The sequence below is a fragment of the Rutilus rutilus genome (genome assembly GCF_951802725.1).
Source record: "Rutilus rutilus genome assembly, chromosome: 19".
In the NCBI taxonomy this organism is placed as follows: domain Eukaryota; kingdom Metazoa; phylum Chordata; class Actinopteri; order Cypriniformes; family Leuciscidae; genus Rutilus; species Rutilus rutilus.
This window is the reverse complement of record NC_140232.1, coordinates 8665109-8686531: the sequence shown is the minus strand read 5'-3', so window position 1 is coordinate 8686531 and position 21423 is coordinate 8665109. Positions and strand designations below refer to the sequence as shown.

At 42.6% G+C, this 21423-nt stretch overlaps 1 protein-coding gene across 7 annotated transcripts in view; it reads right to left on the bottom strand.

Moving 5' to 3' along the window:
• Positions 1-21423, bottom strand: part of acot7 (acyl-CoA thioesterase 7) — a 155301-nt gene that overhangs the window by 35343 nt on the left and 98535 nt on the right. For all 7 annotated transcript variants that reach the window (XM_084390349.1, XM_084390348.1, XM_084390347.1 and 4 more), the window contains one exon: positions 4953-5137. In XM_084390349.1, coding sequence (XP_084246475.1) covers positions 4953-5137 — 185 coding nt within the window. The remainder of the gene's footprint in view (positions 1-4952; positions 5138-21423) is intronic.

Below are 21423 nucleotides of genomic sequence, written 5' to 3'. Positions count from 1 at the left end.
AGATCCTTGCGCAGATCCGCCCAGGAGACTGGTTTATCTCTCTCGATCTGAAAGACGCGTATTTCCAGATCCAGATAACTCCCCGTCACAGGCCATTCTTGAGATTCGCCTTCGACAGTCGAGCTTATCAATACACAGTCCTGCCGTTCGGCCTGTCTTTAGCACCCCGTACATTTACGAAATGCATGGACACGGCTCTCGCTCCCCTGAGAAGACAGGGAATGCGAATACTGAACTATCTGGACGACTGGCTTGTTCTAGCGCAGTCAGAGACAGAACTTGTGTCACACAGAACAGCGCTTCTCAGCCATCTGGAAGGTCTGGGTCTCTCGGTCAATTGGACCAAGAGCTCGCTCTCGCCCCGTCAGTCAATTTCCTTTCTTGGAATAGAACTGGACTCGGTGGCTATGACGGCCAGATTGTCGGAGCTGAAAGCATTCCAGCGTATCCTGGGGCATATGGCCTCAGCTGCGGCAGTGCTTCAGCTGGGCTTACTGCGCATGCGCCCGCTTCAACGCTGGCTGAGAGCGCGCGTGCCCCATCGAGCCTGGGCGGCCGGCGGCTCGCTAATCAGAGTGACTCAGGGCTGCGTTTCAGCCCTGCAGCCCTGGCTAGCAGCCGAATGGTATCACACTGGAGTGACTATGGGGGTGATCTCACACCGGAAAGTTGTCTCGACAGACGCGTCCAACCTAGGTTGGGGAGCGCTCTTCGAAAGGCAGACCGGTCTGTGGCCGCTGGTCAGACCAGGAGAATCTCCTACACATAAACTGTCTAGAGATGCTCGCGGTCGAGAAAGCGCTCAAACACTTCCTCCCATTCCTCCATGGTCACCATGTTCTAGTCCGCACGGACAATAAATCGGTAGTGGCCTATGTGAACCGCCAGGGCGGTGTCAGATCAAAGACGCTCTGCGCCCTGGCGGAACGCCTCCTCGTGTGGGCTCAGCACTCTCTGCGCTCACTGAGAGCAACGCATGTGCCTGGCCATCTGAACGAGGGCCCCGACAGACTGTCCAGGGACAACGTTCCCCCTGGGGAGTGGTCTCTACACCCCCAAACAGTCCAGTCACTGTGGCGCCGCTTCGGCAAAGCGAAGGTCGACCTCTTTGCGTCAAAAGACAACGCTCACTGCCCAGAGTTCTTCTCAAAGAGCGAGGACGCGCTGGCCCAGACCTGGCCCAGCGGCCCGCTATATGCTTTTCCCCCGGTCTCTCTGCTGCCTCAGGTCATCAAGAGAGTCAGGGAAGCGCGCCACACAGTGCTCCTCATAGCCCCGTTCTGGGAGAACCAAGCTTGGTTCCCGGAACTCATACAATTGGCAGATTCAGCCCCTTGGCCGATTCCGGTGCGGAGAGACCTTCTCTCTCAAGCCCGCGGCTCGATCTGGCATCCCCATCCAGAGCGCTGGTCTCTGCATGCGTGGAGCCTCAACGATTACATGCTGATCTGCCAGAAGGGGTCATGAACACGATCATACAATCCAGAGCTCCCTCCACGAGGCGGCTCTACACGTCTAAATGGTCGGTGTTTAACAGATGGTGCACTGCCAAAGGGCTCGATCCACAGACATGTGGGGTATCGCAAATATTGTGCTTCCTTCAAGAGCTGCTGGACGCGGGCAGGTCCCCCTCCACGCTCAAAGTTTATGTCGCGGCCATTTCAGCGCTCTCTGTCTCAGAGCTGGGCCGCGCATTAGGAAGGAACGAGTTCGTCATCCGCTTCCTTAGAGGAGCTAGGAGGATGAACCCCCCGCGACCCCACTCGGTTCCTATGTGGGATCTTTCACTGGTCTTAGAAGCCTTGAAAGCACATCCCTTTGAACCCGTGGAAACTGTGGATATGAAATACCTCACGCTCAAAACCGTTTTTCTGATAGCACTGTCTTCAGTCAAACGAGTGGGAGACCTTCACGCATTATCCATTAACGCCGCGTGCCTCGAGTTCGGACCCAATGACTCTAAAGTTATTCACAGACCGAGGCATGGGTACGTTCCCAAAATTTTGGGCACTCCCTTCAGAGCGCAGGTCATTTCTCTCTCAGCCCTGCCGAATTCTGGCAGCGAGGCAGATAGTAATCTCCTCTGCCCGGTTAGGGCGTTGAGAAACTATATCTCTCGCTCCGCCGCCTCCAGGCGCTCAGAGCAGCTCTTTGTTTCGTTTGGTGGGCGCACCAAGGGTCTCGCCGCCTCAAAACACACCCTGTCCAGATGGATAGTGGACGCTATTGCGGCTGCTTATGCGTCTAAAAACCTGCAGTGCCCACTGGGCATTCGAGCGCACTCCACCAGAGGCATGGCCTCATCGTGGGCGTGGTCCAGCGGGATTCCCATTCATGACATTTGTGCAGCGGCAGGCTGGGCCTCCCCCTCCACATTTGTTAGGTTTTACAACCTGGAAGTTCCCGCCTTGCAGGCAAAAGTGTTATCAGTCTAAGTCTCGCGTAGCCAGCCCACTGTCTGTGCGCGGGCTACGTTGTGTGATTTAGCTCTACTGGTTGAGCTCACTACGTGGGAAGTGTCAGTTTGGACCGGCTGTGCCGCTCCATGCCCCCATAGTATGTGCTTGTGTACTGTGCTAGCCCTCTGTTGGCCGCCCAGCTCCGCTATCGCGTTCCCCGGGCTTTCCCTGGGACTCATTCAGTGGATGCTGGGCACGCGCACGGCGTTGACAAGGGAGTTCCCGCAGCGTAAGCTACTTACGCAATACGAGAGAACCTCTCGTAAGAGAACGTACTCGGTTACTAAACGTAACCTCTGTTCTCTCTAGAGAGGGAACGAGTATTGCGTAACCCGCCGTGCTCGCGCCACGAGCTCATTCGCTTCATGCGACAGAAACCAGTGAAGCAGCCTCTGAGCCCTGCTTATATACGCTAAGCCACACCCCTAATGACGGGCTGTGACGCATTAAGCGCGCCAAGCGCGCTCATTGGTCGTGACGTCACACCAAGGGCTCAGCGATAGGCTGCTGCAGTTGCCGCAGGGCAGCCAATGGGCACGCGAGTAGCCTGCCCTAGGTCTGCTGGCTGCCGCACTGCGTTGACAAGATTATTAAAAATTAAGGATAATTTTTTGGCTTCAGTATCTCGAGAAAGGAGACTTTCCCCGCAGCGTAAGCTACTTACGCAATACTCGTTCCCTCTCTAGAGAGAACAGAGGTTACGTTTAGTAACAGAGTACGTTTTGGCAAGTGTCCAGATAAACGTTTGATTGACAGCTTGAGCAATTGGAAAGGGAGTGTTCTTTGATCGCTTTCTTTATATAATTTAATCACAGTTTAAATAAGATTATTTTCATCCTACTAAAAGAAACGATGTGAAGTTGATTGTTTAGTCCCTGGCTTGATTTACTGATGCATAAACAGTATTGAAAGATATTTTGAGAGATAATCTGTCTGAACTTGAATAATTACATCAGAAATCACTGATCACAGATCAGGCATTAGAATAAACATGACTACTTTGTTTGTGGCGTTGCTAGCAGATCCATATCGTAAAAGTCTGTTTGCAAAGCCTCCGCCGAAATTGACCAAATAATCCACAGTGAAATACAGCGAATAAAAACAAATAATGCACTGCTGAGACATTCACATTGTTGGGAAATTCTTTATTAAATTCATAAAAGACAAAAGAATCACAGAAATACTGGATTCTAAACCTCATAGAGATGCCACAATCAAGACCTCGGAGCAGAAATGAGTGAGAAACACCCAGAAACACCTCACAGTAAGGGTCTTTCCTTGCCATTAATGCTTGGATAACACGCCTACGTTTCCTTCCATTAATAATAATAATGTCTAGTGTGGTGGCTGTGATATATATAAACCTACCAACGTCTGTTGCCATGATTTTTGGAATGACTTATCGCGAGAGGAAAAATGACGTTTTAGTCGCATAACATCGGTTAATGGAAACGGCGTCATTTCGCAATAGTTTTTTATCAATATTTAGACAAAAATCACAAAAGTTTGCGCAAATCTCTAATGGAAACGCGCCTACTGTTCACTAACGCTCCAGTGGGCGGGGCCAAAGCTGAAGTGTGACGTCACAAGTCTCCACTTTTTAGATCCTGTCGTTTGCTGGCCTTGGTTTCAATAAAATACCAAGAATTGTTTTTTGGAATAACAAGAAAGTTTTGAGTTTTGGTATTTTTATAGTATAACAAACTCTTAACTGTCAAAGTTAAGAAATTTTGAACATTTGAATTCTCATTCTATGACCCCTTTAAGTCAGGTGCGTAGGGGAAAATCTACCACAGGTTATTCACCTTATTTTTTGTGCCATTCATCCATGACCATCACCTCATGTTGCAGCATGATAATGCATGGCCCCATGTTGCAAGGATCTGTACACAATTCCTGGAAGCTGAAAACATCCCAGTTCTTGCATGGCCAGCATACTCACCGGACATGTCACCCACTGAGCATGTCTGGGATGCTCTGGATCGGCGTATATGACAGCGTGTTCCAGGTCCTGCCAATAGGAGTGGACCAACATTCCACAGGCCACAATCAACAACCTTTCTTTCTCCCCCGGACCCCGCAAATATATTTTTTTTTAAAGTAGACAAAAGGATTCGCACACAATGGAAAAGGCAAAAAAGTGCTGTAATGTGCAAAGAGCAAAATATTTTTGAGATTAACTCTTCATCAGTGATATATAACTGCAGATTTGTCTACTTTTGTGTATACTATGCACAATTTTTGTATGTCTAGAAAACTCTGATCAACTAATATATTTGGCAAAATGTGCACTGGCATACATTGGAGAACACTGTACTATATTCCACACTGCACTGCGATCAACTTTACCTTCAATTTCCATCAGCAGTCTTTTTCTTGCTCAAAAGACATTTTAAATATAAATTTGGATTAATAATGTCAATCACACTTTAGATTAGGGTCCAATTCTCACTATTACCTACGCCTATTGTACATGAGCACCGAATTACTCACCTTCAGTGGTGGCACAGGAAGGGGCTTGTTGTCTTTGTCCAGTGAGATATAGGTGAAAAAGGCTGTGACAGCCCTATATTTTCCCTTCTCAGCCTCCACCAGATAGTCAGCATCAACAAAAACCTCAATCTCCATTGACTTATTACTGGTGAAGGTCATTCGCCCGGAAACAGTAATGACACAGCCTGCAGGGGTCACATAATGTCAGGTATTAAATCTATTGATCATTATATGAAAGCATATTCATTCTAAGACAAAAGTACTGTATGTGTCTACAGAATTAAACAGTCTGCTAATGTTGAAATCTTCAAGGGAATACTAAGTGTTACAGCATGCAGGAAAGTATATGTACTATACTAAAATATATGTACACATTAATCTAATAACTATATAATAATTCTATACAAATTTAGTTTATTGATTCAATGTAACAATTTTCTTATTATAAAAAATTAAGGATTACATAAACAGTGGGGTCGTGGAAATCAGTGTGTGTAATTGTGTTCAATGTGGAGTCAACTACACAAAATGCCATTTGTAAGTTGACGTCTTGAAGAGGGCAAACACTGTGGCACTATCAAAACATTGCTATTTGCTTTTGTTTTTTTGTTAGTGGTCTGATATGTCACCGAAGAAATTAACCAATGGCATAAGCTGTTAACCAGTTTGTCCAAATAATGGCAAACCCCTATTTGGTATCATAAAATACTAGAGTAGCAGAAGGCTTTCCATTTCTGAAAAGACAACATAGTAAAATAATTCTGGTCACAATGATTTGAGAGACCTTTTGGAATTTTTGCTATAGCTGTAGATTTTCATTTTCATCACCTGTAAATATTGTTGTCAAGTCGGTAATTTAAAAAATGTGACGATACCAGCATTTCCCTCTAGTATTTTGAGCGCTGTTGAACAGATTCTTAAACATTCTTAAACAAATTTGTCACATTTTTATAATTTAAAATAAAATTATTTTGTCGGTAATGTTGACAACTCTACCTGTAGATGTACATTTTCATTTATTTGGTCGATGCTTTTTTATGAAAAGTAACTCACAGTGTATTCTAGTTACAGTATACAAAATACATCTGGGCTGGGTTTCCCGAAACCTTCTTAACGCTACGTTGTTCTTAAGTTACACCTTAAGCTGTACCTTATCGTTAATACGTGTTTCCCGAAACGTTCTTAGTTAAGTATACCTTCTGTAAGTCATACGTTCGGAAGGTTGGTCTGGACCACTCTTAGCTTTACCTTATCACTGTTGCAGCTCTATATGAATATAATTCTGAAGTTTTAATACACCCAGACAGTGTTCAATTAGGCTAATTCAAGTGTTTCCATTGTCATTACACTGATTGTTGTTTTTATTTATTTATTTATTTTTTTTTGAATTTTAATTATATTATTATATATATTATATTATTAATTTAATAAAAGAGTGCTTTTAAAGGCCAGTGAAAGCATATAGGCTACAGTCAGTTAAGTCCTATTTGGACGCTAATTTTTTCTCCTGGGCTCGTCCGGTATTTTAAATATTTACAGGGGTAAGTCGGTGCTTTTAGTGCCGTCCGCATCCATAATATCAGTGTTTTCTCTAACCCAACCCGCGTAAAAATCCCTGGCCAAATTAGTACCTACTGTTTTTTAACAAACAGGTCATGTGGTAATTTAATTGCCGTCAGAATCCAAATCTCTGAGTTTACAAGAAGAGATTCAAAATTCACTGTTTAAATCCTTTTTGATCACTGCCGAGCACCGCACGTATTACGTAAGATGTACACTTTTATTACTGAAATGTTGGAAAGTATTTACAAGAACAATATTTCATCCCAGCTCCACCTCAGCGAACAAAAATGGGAAAGAGAAGAAAGCACGTAAAAATTTGAAAATTTTGAAAATTTATACCTTAAGAGTCTTAGTAGCGCACTAAAAGACAATGTTATCGGGAAACTCAGCCTTGATCAGTACTCTATGGGCCCTATTTTAACGATCTGAAACGCAAGTATCAAGCGCAAAATGCACGTAACTTTGTGGGCGGGTCTTGGGCGCTGTTGCTATTATACCGGCGGGATAAATGACTCTTGCGCCCGACGCAAATCTAAAATGGGTTGGTCTGAAGTAGCTTCATTATTCATAGGTGTGGTTTGGGCGTAACGTGAAATAAACCAATCAGAGCGACATCTCACATTCCCTTTAAGAGCAGACGCACTTTTTCCATGGCGGATTGCTATTGTAACGGCGGATTTGCCAGGCGCGCGCCGGGAACGGTTCACAGCCGAGAAGAGCAACGTTCTCGTCACGGCCGTAAAACACAGAGAAGTGACATTGGGGATGGAGAAACCCACCCAAATTAACTTCGGTTAAACAGGCGTATGATAATTTGGGTAAATGTGTAAGCTAGATGTATGCTTTTATAATAAATTGTCTATCTATCTATCTATCTATCTATCTATTGTAATAATGTATGATTTGCAAAAATGGAAACTGCTGCTTCTGTGTAGATTAAAGAATCAAAGTGTATGCGCGTTGTGCACATGCTACATTGATTATGGCCAAGCATGCAAGATAGGGCCCTATGTGTTCTATCAGTTGACCTGCATGAACCATGGTACAACATATTTTAGCATTATAGGTAGTATCTGTGGATGATAAGAGTGTTTGGGAAACCTGTGTGAAAATAGTAATGATTTTTGCAAATATGGTGCTGCTAGTGGCGTAGACATTACACAATTCATTGGTACAAACTGCTTTATGTTGCATTTTAACCACAGTTGGATATATAATTTGTGCATAATATTTCTTCTCATTTTCAACCATATACAGGCCTTTCAATGCCTGTAATTTGGTTAACATTACATGGTCTGCACAGGCCCAATATTTCCTGATTTATTGGTCAACCTCTATTAATGTAGACTGGGACATATTTTCCTAATTTCCAAGTTTCCATATTTAACTTGAATAGTTTTGATCATGGTTTTTGAGAATGAGGGCATGTCATTCAACCTGTCCAAATGACAGATAATTTGCACCTATATACATCAAAACATTTTTGTTGAATTTGATTATTTACATTTAGAATTATTGTCCCTTCTGTCTGAAACAGATCAGTTCTGAACATATCAGAATGAGCTCTGGCAACCACTGCCATAATGCTCTGTGCAGTGTATACACTTTAATTGTAACTTTATGTAAAGCTCATAGCTAACACAGAATACAGATGAAAAGATTCTAGTCGGCATGGAGAATGAGAGAATTAATAAGGCTGTGTGAATTTGCAGAAGGCTGTTTCTTTATGTATGTGGTTGGGGGTAACCAAGCAGGCGTCACCTGCTTCCCCCTCCAGCTTTCTATCTGACGCCTCTGATCTTATCTGTCAAGATTTTTTTCAGAGCATAACTTGCTCCCTTATATTTTTTCATTTCACGTGTCCTCTCTGATAAACATAGCCCAAGAATGGACAGACCTCATTATGCCTTATACACCACATTCCCTTAATGATTCTGGGGGGAAAAAAGCTTAAATGAACCTTTACACATTTAATGGAGCCCTGTGTAGGTGCAGAATGGCTTAATAAGAACTCGGAAACCTGATTTGCTAGGTACAGTGTAGAAAAGTGGATGTTGCACATTTAAAAAGCCTTCATGGTAATTTGTAATTTAAAGCAAAGCTGAGCAAGAGAGAATGGTTGAAATTGTTAGGTCCATTTCCATGTCTAATCTCTATTTCCATGGAAACAGAGCCTGGGGGCAGATATATTATTTTGTTCTGTCATTCCTTTACTGTCTTTCCATTCAATTCATCTGGTCACTTAGGACAAACGAACAGTAGGCCTATATAATTTGCCAGGTATATTTCCAGATAGCACAATTGATTGTGAATCAGCTTCACTTGCTTTGGTGCAAATGAAAGTGACAACAGGTGCACTGGAGAGGGAATAGCAAGACAACCCCCCAAAAAGGGAATTATTTTGCAGGTGGTGGCCATAGACAATTGTTCTTCCTGAAAGATTTGTCTTTAGTTTTGTGTTTTGCTAGGGTCCTTGTCACTGTCTGTAGCATAAGGCAGTACCTGCAAATCAATTAGGTTGCAGAGGCAGTCCTGCTCCTCCAGGATGGCACATCCATACGGGACGTTGCAAGGAGGTTTAGTGTGTCTCCCAGCACAATTTTAAGAGCATGGAGGAGATACGGGAGACAGGCAGTTACACGAGGAGAGCTGGACAGGGATGTAGAAGGGCAACAATCCAGCAGCAGGAGCGGTATCTGCTCCTTTGTGCGAGGAGGAACACTGCCAGATCCCTACAAAATGACCTCAAGCAGGTAACTGGTATGCATGTTTCTGACCAAATGAGGACCCGACGTCCTCTAGTGGGAGCTGGTCTCACAGCTCAGCACAGTGCAGTTCGATTGGCATTTGCCAGAGAACACCAGACTTGGCACTGGGCACATATGACTGTGATGTGAAAGAGTCTGGAGATGCCTTGGGGAACGTTATGCTGCATGCAACATCATCCAGCATGACCGGTTTGGTGGAGGGTCAGTAATGGTCTGGGGAGGAATATCATTGGAGGGTCGCTCAGACCTCTGCGTGCTATCCAATGGTTCCCTTACTGCTTTTAGGTACCGGGATGAAATCCTCAGAGCCATTGTCAGACCTTATGCTGGTGCAGTGGGGCCTGGGTTACTCCTGGTGAATGATAATGTGGCTAGAGTGTGTAGACAGTTTTTAGATGACGAAGGCATTGATGCCATTAACTGGCCCTCACGTTTCCCAGACCTAAATCCAATTGAGAACCTCTAGGACATTATGTATCGGAGAATCCGAAGCCGCCAAGTAGCACGACAGACTGTCCAGGAGCGTACTGATCCTGATCCAGGTGTGGGAGGAGATCCCCCTGGACAACGGCATGTGGCATCGCTGCACACCCCAACTCTCTAAACCCCACAATAGTCAAATAACCATGGGGTGCAGATGCCTGACTCACATAGTTTGTGAAAAAATAGCCAGAGGGAACGTAGCTTCCTCAAAGCGTTCACAATAAGGGAAATTGGCTCCCTTGAGAGTCGATCTCGCATGCTCCAATACCAAGCAGATGACACATAAATCGTATTTATCATCCCTTGTAAGGGCATGGCGGAACACAAAGCTTGCAATGTTTACTGGATGCCATTTCTTAAAGGGCCCCTATTATGCTATTTTAAAGTTTCCTAATGTTGTTTTGGAGTCTCCTATAACAGGTTTACATGCATCAAAGGTAAAAAAAACTGTTTCATTTTCTCATAATATATATTTGCACATCACCAGATTTTCAATGATTCTCAAACGACTCGTCAAATGAATCAATCTCTCTAAATCCCTCCTTTCCACAAGCTACTCTGCTCTGATTGCCAGACAGCTCAGTCTGTTGTGATTGGTTTACCGTGTACAGCGCGTCGAAAACAAAAACGCCTATTGCCATAACAACGTCAGCTCTGTGTGTCCTGGTCCTGAGGCTTCCTACACTGTAAACTAAACACAGTAACGAACAATGACGTCGATTTTACCATATCACTGCGAGTGCGAGTCCGATGATGAAACATTCATTGGAAGAACTAGTTATTCAACCCGAACCTCCATCGCAAGGACAACTCGAGCAGGACGTTTCTCAGTGATACACTAATGTTACTCAGTTCGAGGTACATACCTGTACTCATTTATTTAGAGTATTTTTCTAATATATTGCGGTGAACACGTGGAAACTATCAATAACAGTCCATGTAATTTATGCAATACATTAGCCGAGCTCTAGCGTGAATGACTGATGTAACATAAACATTGGTAAAACAAATCTTGCTCCATGCTTAATCTTTCCTCAAACTAGTGAGAACGACAGACAATCTGCATTAATAGACATAGTTTTAGGTAATAGTGGCCCACAGCTGATTAGCAGAAGTATTTCAGTTAGACAGTAATAACGTGAGTTAGCCAGTTAGCAGGAGACCTACACAATATAAAACTCAAAACTAAGTATTTTGAACGGGCCATGGTTCTCAGTCAGAAAAGGGTGGTTTGCCCGCTTCAGGTTGGTGGAGAGCTCCTGCCTCAAGTGGAGGAGTTCAAGTATCTTGGGGTCTTGTTCACGAGTGAGGGAAGGATGGAACGGGAGATTGACAGGCGGATCGGTGCAGCTTCTGCAGTAATGCGGTCCCTGTACCGGTCTGTCGTGGTGAAGAAGGAGCTGAGCCTCAAGGCGAAGCTCTCGATTTACCGGTCAATCTACGTTCCTACTCTCACCTATGGTCATGAGCTGTGGGTCATGACCGAAAGGACAAGATCCCGGATACAAGCGGCCGAAATGAGCTTTCTCCGCAGGGTGGCTGGGCGATCCCTTAGAGATAGGGTGAGAAGCTCGGTCACTCGGGAGGAGCTCAGAGTAGAGCCGCTGCTCCTCCACATCGAGAGGGGTCAGTTGAGGTGGCTCGGGCATCTTTTCCGGATGCCTCCTGGACGCCTTCCCGGGAAGGTGTTCCGGGCATGTCCCACCGGGAGGAGACCCCGGGGAAGACCTAGGACACACTGGAGAGACTATGTCTCCCGGCTGGCCTGGGAACGCCTCTGTGTCCCCCCGGAAGAGCTGGAGGAAGTGTCTAGGGAGAGGGAAGTCTGGGCATCCCTGCTTAGACTGCTGCCCCCGCGACCCGGTCCCGGATAAGCGGTAGAAGATGGATGGATGGATGGATGGAAGTATTTTGAACACCATCTTTCAAGAGCAAGCAGTTTGCGAATCCTGCATTGAACTCCGAGGTTTAAGAAAGAAGTCTTCAGTAAAACAAAGGGAACACAGCAACATTTTAGGATTATACTGCTGTGATATCGTGGTAAAGATGAACTTTAACCACTGATTCTTCACATGCTCGTCCTTGGGCAGTGAAAAAAAACTGGCTTTACCTTCACATTATAGAGCACAGCGCCGTCTTCTCGACATGATGCTGTCCAGTATCCACAGGAATCAGCTGCAGGTTTGAGGTTCAAGTTTTCCCTGGTGTCTGCGCGCGCAATAAATGGGCGGGCAATATGCTAATGTTTCGTCTTGACGTCACGACGAAACAGCTTATGACTCGTTTGAAAAACAATTCATTTCATTGACTCAGAGTCGATTCTTACTTTTGAAAGACAATAAGTTTATATACGGTGCACTTTCAGATTTAAAACTTTGCAGGATGTTTTCATTCACTTAAAGCTATGTTACACACTACATGAAAGGTAATTTTCAAAAATCCATAATAGGGGCCCTTTAAACTGAGCACCAACTAAGACATAGACAAAGTTTTTTTTTTTTTTTCAACTCCTAACAAACTCAAATACTTTCCATAAACAAACAAATGGCTTCCTGAAGACAAAGAAGCTGGTGACGTGCATTTCAGTGATGAGCATCTATTTATGGTCTTGGTGACGCACTTACGCTACGTCACCTCACCATGCTGTCGGCCAATAGAACTGTTGTGTTTCCACACATGCTTCAGACACTGGCTAAAATAGAAGCGTTACCATAGAGTCAAGGGGGTCACACACCGCACGAGAAGCGCAGCGCCACGTCTAGGACAACTCGAGGTATCGCACACCGCACTTTCTCAGTTTAAGGCCAGCAATATTATGTTAAAGGATATTATGAAATTAAGATAATGCCTGTTCTATGTTAAGATTGTATTGTACAATTAAATACAATCGTTGCTGAGTCTGCAGTCTGAACACTTTACCTCAGGATGTACATTAACTGAATTAATTGAGAATCTCACCTGAAAATCCGATAATTTTCATCCACGCAGCTGATTTCTGAAAATGAATGTAAAACTAAATGTATCTTGCAGGTGAAGTCAGTATATACATTAACCACGATTTGAGACAAATATAATGTAAATTTAGTATAAAACGATGTAAATGGCGCTCTGTGGCGTGGAAGGATTTTGAACAAGGTCCTGAGCCGTAGCTGGGCTTCTCGTCCGGTGTGCGACCCCCTTCAGAGTAATGATGCAGTGTTGAGTTCCACTCGACAGGGAACTGCATCTTAATATACTGATAAACAAAAGTGTGTTCTTATCAATGGATTAAATAGATATATTTTGGGTTTCAAAAATTATATATGAATGACATATTTGGACTAAATATTGTGTAAAATAAATGTTCCTATGATTTCAGCACTATTGTCAATATCTTTATATTTAACAATAAATTATATTTATAATCCCTGTCCTGTCAACAGGATTGTGAATTTAAGCACATCTAAAAACACTGTAAAAAATGTGTTTGTAGCTCCCACGGTTAATTTGAGGTTGTAATGTCAGTGACCACAGTGGAAATCTGGGATTTTTTATTATATGTTTTGTCTACCAGAGAATTTAAAATGCTTGCATGTGGCTGTCTCAGTATACAAAGAGAAGGCTATGAATAGTCCCACTTATGACGTTTATATAAGGGTGCCAGGAAAATTATAAAACAAGTTTAAAGCATGCCACAAAGCTGACCTAACCACTACAGCCATTAAAGTCATTAAACCATTCAAGTTTGACTTAACTTGAGTTCAGTGATTCCAGGAAGGGATGCTAATGTTTGAAATAGAGAAACCAGGACATCTGGAAAGAATCAACCTTGTGTATCACTAAAGACAGTCAACATGCATTCCCTTACAAAGCATAAACAGAAAAGCTTATCCCAGTCACACAAACCACCATCCTCATCCAGCCAGCAAACAATAAGAGAAAGAAAATTAAAAATGAGAATATATGCTTCAAAATTTCTCCTTTTGTGTTCCATAGAAAAAAATATCAGAATACCATTTGTGGAAAGACATGAAGAGTGAGTAAATGACAGAATTTTAATCCATCAACAGGTAAGACTGCTGTTACTGCCACCAGACTAAACTCACTGTTCACTGTCTTTCTGAGAGAACTATCACTTACTCTACCATTTCCTTTTCCAGAGTAATACAGTGGGTACGGAAAGTATTCAGACCCCCTTACATTTTTCACTCTTTGTTATATTGCAGCCATTTGCTAAAATCATTTAAGTTCATTTTTTTTCCTCATTATTGTACACACAGCACCCCATATTGACAGAAAAACACAGAATTGTTGACATTTTTGCACATTTATTAAAAAAGAAAAACTGAAATATCACACGGTCCTAAGTATTCAGACCCTTTGCTCAGTATTTAGTAGAAGCACCCTTTTGATATAATACAGCCATGAGTCTTTTTGGGAAAGATGCAACAAGTTTTTCACACCTGGATTTGGGTATCCTCTGCCATTCCTCCTTGCAGATCCTCTCCAGTTCTGTCAGGTTGGATGGTAAACGTTGGTGGACAGCCATTTTCAGGTCTCTCCAGAGATGCTCAATTGGGTTTAAGTCAGGGCTCTGGCTGGCAGGGCTCTTAGGGTCATTGTCTTGTTGGAAGGTGAACCTTTGGCCCAGTCTGAGGTCCAGAGCACTCTAGCGAAGGTTTTCGTCCAGGATATCCCTGTACTTGGCCGCATTCATCTTTCCCTCGACTGCAACCAGTCGTCCTGTCAGCGATAATTAATGCGATATGGCTCAGCTTGTCAGTTAACTACGGCTCTTTGTAGTAAATGCCGCTCCATCCGAAAGCAGGTGATGGCGATTTACTACTAATCAAGGAACCGGCTTTACTGACGAGATGCGCATAACAATCTCATGCGATTTATCGTGCAGCCCTAATTTAAATTAAGGTTTTTATTTGTTAACCATAGTTAATGCACTATTAAACTAACATGAATGATCAAGGTGCAATTGTATTGCTCAAATATTGTACAGATCAAATTTTGTTACTTTTTTATTCATTAAGTTGGCTTGAAAAAGAACAGTTAAACAGCAAAAAAATTTAAGAGCATTACTTTTTGTTTCAGTTTGAATGAATGTATTTTATTGACTTCAATATTTATTCATATTTATATATTTATTTCATTTAGCATGTTTTCATGGTTCAATACAGTTTTATTATTTTTATAATAAAGTTCAGCACTGTTTTACTTGGAGTGTTATGTTTGTTTTTATCCAGTATCAATTTGAAAAACTATCGGTTGATTAATCGGTTATCGGCAAGTATGGCCCAACCTAGCTATCGTTATCGGTAAAATCCACTATCGGTCGACCTCTAATCTTGGTCTCATCAGACCAGAGAATCTTATTTATCACCATCTTGGAGTCCTTCAGGTGTGCTTTCATGTGTCTTGCACTGAGGAGAGGCTTCCGTCGGGCCACTCTGCCATAAAGCCCTGACTGGTGGATGGCTGCAGTGATGGTTGACTTACTACAACTTTCTCCCATCTCCCGACTGCATCTCTGGAGCTCAGCCACAGTGATATTTGGGTTCTTCTTTACCTCTCTCACCAAGGCTCTTCTCCCCCGATAGCTCAGTTTGGCCGGACGGCCAGCTCTAGGAAGAGTTCTGGTCGTCCCAAACGTCTTCCATTTAAGGATTATGGAGGCCACTGTGCTCTTAGGAACCTTAAGTGCAGCAGACATTTTTTTGTAACCTTGGCCAGATCTGTGCCTTGCCACAATTCTGTCTCTGAGCTCTTCAGGCAGTTCCTTTGACCTCATGATTCTCATTTGCTCTGACATGCACTGTGAGCTGTAAGGTCTTATATAGACAGGTGTGTGGCTTTCCTAATCAAGTCCAATCAGTATAATCAAACACAGCTGGACTCAAATGAAGGTGTAGAACCATCTCAAGGATGATCAGAAGAAATGGACAGCACCTGAGATAAATATATGAGTGTCACAGCAAAGGGTCTGAATACTTAGGACCATGTGATATTTCAGTTTTTCCTTTTTAATAAATGTGCAAAAATGTCAACAATTCTGTGTTTTTCTGTCAATATGGGGTGCTGTGTGTACAATAATAAAAAATAAAAAAAGAACTTAAATGATTTTAGCAAATGGCTGCAATATAACAAAGAGTGAAAAATTTAAGGGGGTCTGAATACTTTCCGTACCCACTGTATGTAGACTCAGATCTTTCAGACTGTGGTGTCAAATCATTGCTCTGTCTGATTGAACATCCGACCAGCTAAAGCAGAGTTTAGTGTTGGACTATCTGTCTGACAGAAGTGTTTATTCTTGTTGCAATTCTGTTTGGTGACACTAGAGATGTAGAAATGAATGTTGATGAGTTAAGTCACAGCTAAATTAGCTGACACTAAAATAAGACTGAGAAAATGGAATAATTCAAAATCCTGAAAGCTTTACCAAGTTTATGTCAGAAAGACACACGTGGCTTTGAACGTTTTTCTAATCTGAGAAGACTGATTACAAGCAAGGATTTTGAACACACTAGAAAGAATGTGCCTTTTGTATATTTAGAGACCATTATACATGGATAGTGCATGGGATTGTTTGTCAAATCTCATAGAATTAGCACATGAATAGCTTTTAGAATATTTTTGTGTCAGGTGAGTAATGAATGAATGGATGAAGTAATAAACATAATAATTAATATAATAAATATTTCATCTTTGCTGAGTCATTCAGTAATGAAGAATAGTAAACATCAAGGCTTCATGCATCCTGAAGGAGATTGTGTCAAGCTTGCAGTTTATTTTAGTGCAAGGATCAAAATTCTCTGCTTTGGTGAAATTATTCATAGCCACAGTGTCATTTATTGTACTGAATCTCAATAGCCGCGTTTCCACTGTCGGGCCAGGGCCGGGCCAGGGCTTTAAACGGGCCGTGCCGGGCCAATAGCACCGGGCATGCGTTTCCACTGTCGGGCCAGAAGCTCCACAGCGCTTCACTAAAACACGCCCGTAACACGCCTCTCTGGGACAACGTCACACTAACCCATCATTTCACCAACAAATGGAAGTTTTATCAGAAAACTAATCAGATATCACTGGAAACAGCGTTGAAAACAAACACGATAAAAGCGGCCGTTTGCTAGCTTTTTTTTTTTTGTTTGTTTAGCAGCTACTTGAATATTTAAAACCCAAGCATCGATGTTTTACCACAGGTTTACAATAAAAAGTGATACATTGATCATAATGAATTAATTTATGTAAAAATTGCACATTAGTCACTCAGAAATAAATTACCGTTAGGTCTATTTCACAAAAGAAAGAGGACATGCACACTTACTTTTTCAGTCGCGTCTGTTTCTTTATCTGGTAACTTAGTTACAGGACATAATCCATCACATTTAGAAAAAATTATAATTTCTACAAATATATGCCATACGACCTGAGGAGCTTTAGCACTCTCTCGACTCCCATACAGATATTTTCAGTCAGAGAAACAGAGGAAGCTCCCGAAAAAAAAAGTTACTTTATTTTTTGATAGTCCGGTTTAAAGAGACGAGACGTAGGCTATGACAGATCAAATAAAAACATGACTGTGATAGCCTTTAAGATTGGTCTGATTTCTTCAAGCATTCGCTATGTTTTTTTTTTTTACTATGTGTATCTTCAAGCGTTTACTATGTTTACTATGGTAACGGCTAGCGCGCATAGTCTTTTGCATCACAAACAGAAGGCATTCAAACATGAACGCGATTTAAATTATTTTATTTTTAAGTCTTAAATGCTGACAGAATCATCCGGCGCTGCCGTCTCCCAACGGTAAACTCCTCCTCTGTTGGTAACCACTCCTCTAGCCCGAGCTGGCCCGCTTTGGCCCAAGGTATTCGACGGGCCAGAAATCCTGGCCGTTGGCCCCGAGTAAGCCCCGATCAAGACCCGGAAGTGACAGTGGAAACGCGACTGGCCCTGGCACGCACTAGCACGGCCCGGCCCTGGCCCGACAGTGGAAACGCGGCTAATCAGGCTGTTGTTTTCTCTCATACTATGGAGCTTATAATATGACAAAATTATTTGAATTTGAATTGTGTAAATTTGAATTATTGACAAGTGTAATCTAACAAAATGTAATATTATGTGGAATTTTAAACAGTTTTGATTTCTTAAAACGAATATTGAACATTTGAAATTTAACGAATTTAAATGTTTTTATGGCTGAATTTTATAGACATGTATTTTCAAACAGTTATTTTTTTGTTCTGAATTCTTAGACTGCAAATATCCAGTTTTAAAAAATACAGATTCAAGTTTTCAAGATGTGGAAGAAATTCGGAACTTTACTTTTCTTTACTTAGCAATTCACAAAATTGACGGAATGCATAGCTGATATAAAAAACTGAATGACTAGCAACTTCCTACTACTTAATTCTGAAAAAAACAGAGATTCTAATTATTTGACAAAAAACTTCCTCACGTAGTAACCTAGAATACTGTCTAACACTTGATGGCTACTCTGCCAAGTCTTCGTCGTCGGTTAGGAACCTGGGTGTGCTCTTTGATACCAATCTTTCATTTGAAAGTCACGTGTCTAGCATCTGTAAAACCGCATTTTTTCATCTTAAAAATATATCTAAATTACGTCATATGCTCTCAATGAAAAATGCAGAACAATTAGTTCATGCGTTCATGACATCAAGGCTAGATCATTGTAATGCTATTATGGGTGGTTGCACTGCACGTTTAATAAACAAACTACAGCTGGTCCAAAACGCAGCAGCTAGAGTTCTTACCAGAACCAGGAAGTATGACCATATTAGCATGGTTCTGTCAACACTGCATTGGCTCCCTATTAAACATCATATCAATTTTATAATATTGCTGATCACTTACAAAGCACTAAATGGTTTAGCTCCCCAGTACTTGAGCGAGCTCTTAACACATTATAGTCCTTCACATCTATTGCAATCTCAAAATTCCGGCCAGTTGACAATACCTAGAATATCAAAATCGACTGCTGGCGGTAGATTCTTTTCCTATTTAGCACCAAAACTTTGGAACATTGTCCGGGAAGCAGACACACTCTGTCAGTTCAAATCTAGACTAAAAACACATCTCTTTGGCCTAGCATACACATAACACAAAAACACATCTCTTTGGCCTAGCATACACATAACACATTATAGACTTCTATAATTCAATGTTAGGCTGCATAGTTTAGGTCAGCCCGGAACCGGGAACACACTCCATAAATCCTGATGTACTTGTTACATCATAAGAAGGATGGCGTCTACGCTAATATTAGACTCTCTGTTTATCCAAGGTTTACTGCAGTCCATCGGATCCAGGCCGTATCCAGATCTGATGAAGGACCTGCACCTGGACACGATGACAATGTAGTCCTGAAGTGTCAACCAGTCCCTCCCCTGTTTACTGAAGTCAGCCGGACCCGGCCGTATACAGATCAGATGGTGGACCTGAACCAGGACCCATCCATGACGCATCCCTGAAGTGCCAGCCTCATCAGCCCTGTGAAGGCCTCATCGACACAACAGCCATCGGCACTGATCCTCAACAAACTCGGCGTGATGACGCCGACTTCCAACCAGATGGAACTGGATAAATATTCTGAATGTTCTGATCCAATCTGACTTCTGACCTGTAATGCTGCCTGGATCATAATCATACATTGTTCGCTCGTTGGCTAGGGGAGAACTGGCCCCCGACTGAGCCTGGGTTCTCCCAAGTTTTTTTTTTTTCTCCATTCTGTCACCTGATGGGAGTTTTGGTTCCTTGCCACTGTTGCCTTGGCTTTTGGCTTGCTTAGTTGGGGACATTTAATATTCAACAATATTATTGATCTGCCTTACTTAAGGTGGACGATGACAGAATTTTCTTCTAGAAACAAACATGTTTTCATGTTATCACTGTGAAGCTGCTTTGATGCAATCTGTATTGTAAAAAGCGCTATATAAATAAAGGTGACTTGACTTGACTAACTTCACATCGCAGCCTGTTCATTATCAAAAAAAAAAAAAACACTCACAACACAGTCAACCAAACACAGTCAACCAAACATATAAAAAGTTATTCTGGTCAATTTAATTAGTCTGTTGTACAATATAAAGGCAGTGCCAGTCAGTCATCACCTAGGCCTACTTGTTGTTATTCCAAACATGTCCCTTACTGTGAAGATGCTGATTTAGCCTATACATGTATATTGGGAATCGACTGAAATATGAAGCCTTCTTTATATTAATAGTTAGCATCCAAATGTTACATTGCAAATATGGAAACTTTGGACCGAATGAGAGATGCGCGAACTCAACGTCAGTACAGTTTCAGTTTCGATTCAAATAAATTATTTTAGGCTTGGCATTTAAAATAGGCTAAATGTTGTTTGTAATAGTAGTAGTAGTAGTAGGCCCCTTCTGTCTCGAAAGACAATGGCTGCGCCTTCTTTATCTTTTTCAGTCAATTTTGTTGTTGGCAACATCTGGAGTGGCTCAGTAGTCCTATCCGTGCATGGCAGTCTCTGCCGCAATTTAGGCAGACAAAGCTGGATGGCGGGTTTGAGTCATGGCTTGGTTTCCTCTCCTTCCTGCGACTTCTTTTGTCCTTCAACTGCTGGAGTCTCTTCACTTCTCCCCTTTGGATTCCATCACTTACTGTGGTTCTCCATGCGCTGCGATTTTCTGCAAGTGACTCCCAGGTAGCTGGGTTTATACCAGTGGTTTTCAAATCACGCTTGAAAACATCCTTGTAACGCAGTGCTGGTCGGCCTAGAGGACGGTGTCCTGTAGCTAGTTCACCATATAGTATATCCTTGGGAATACGGCCGTCCTTCATACGGTGCACGACCTATCCATCGGAGCCGACGTTGAGTTAGCAAAATATGCATGCTGTGGGAATTTGTCTGTTCCAGGACAGATGTGTTGGTGATCTTGTCTTCCCAGGTTATACCAAGGATTCGACACAGGCAGCGGAGATGGAAACTTTCCAAGCGGTATTCCGGTCTGGCATATGTCGTCCAGGTTTCGCTGCTATACAGCAAGGTGTTGAGAACGCATGCTTGGTATACTCTGAGTTTGGTATTCAATGAGATGTTATTGTTGTTCCACACTTTCATGCTGAGTTTGGACAATATTACAGCAGCTTTTGCAATACGTGTGTCTATTTCTTTGTCAAGCGACAGGTGACTGGTGATGGTGGAGCCCAGATACTTGAAGTGGTCAGTGTTTTCTAGCACCTTGTCGTCAATGCTGATTGATGGTGGTGAAGGGACATTTTATAAAGGGCACAATAAAGACTATTTTTATATCGTTCTGATTATGTCGACTGATTGGGATCACACTAGGAATTTCTGTCATCTTCGAGTATTGTAAAAAAGAGCCAATGGACATTGGCATGCGTGAATCGCATCACACGTCCTGCCCCGCAGCGCGGCTATAAATACGAAAGTGGATGCACGCACCTGTTGTCCTTCGCTTCGGAGCCGATCAGATCTTTTGATGTCTCTGAAGAGTGTTGCTCTACAACGAGTGTGTCGGTGTTCTTCTGGAAGACTCTTCCAGTGCTGGTGTTGACAGCGAGTGCAGCGGTGATCGCGAGCTACGGAAGCTCTCAACTGCTGTTTTAACAGCTTTTCTTTTAAGAGTGTTTTGTTGACGGTCGGTTGAGGGTGGAAGTAG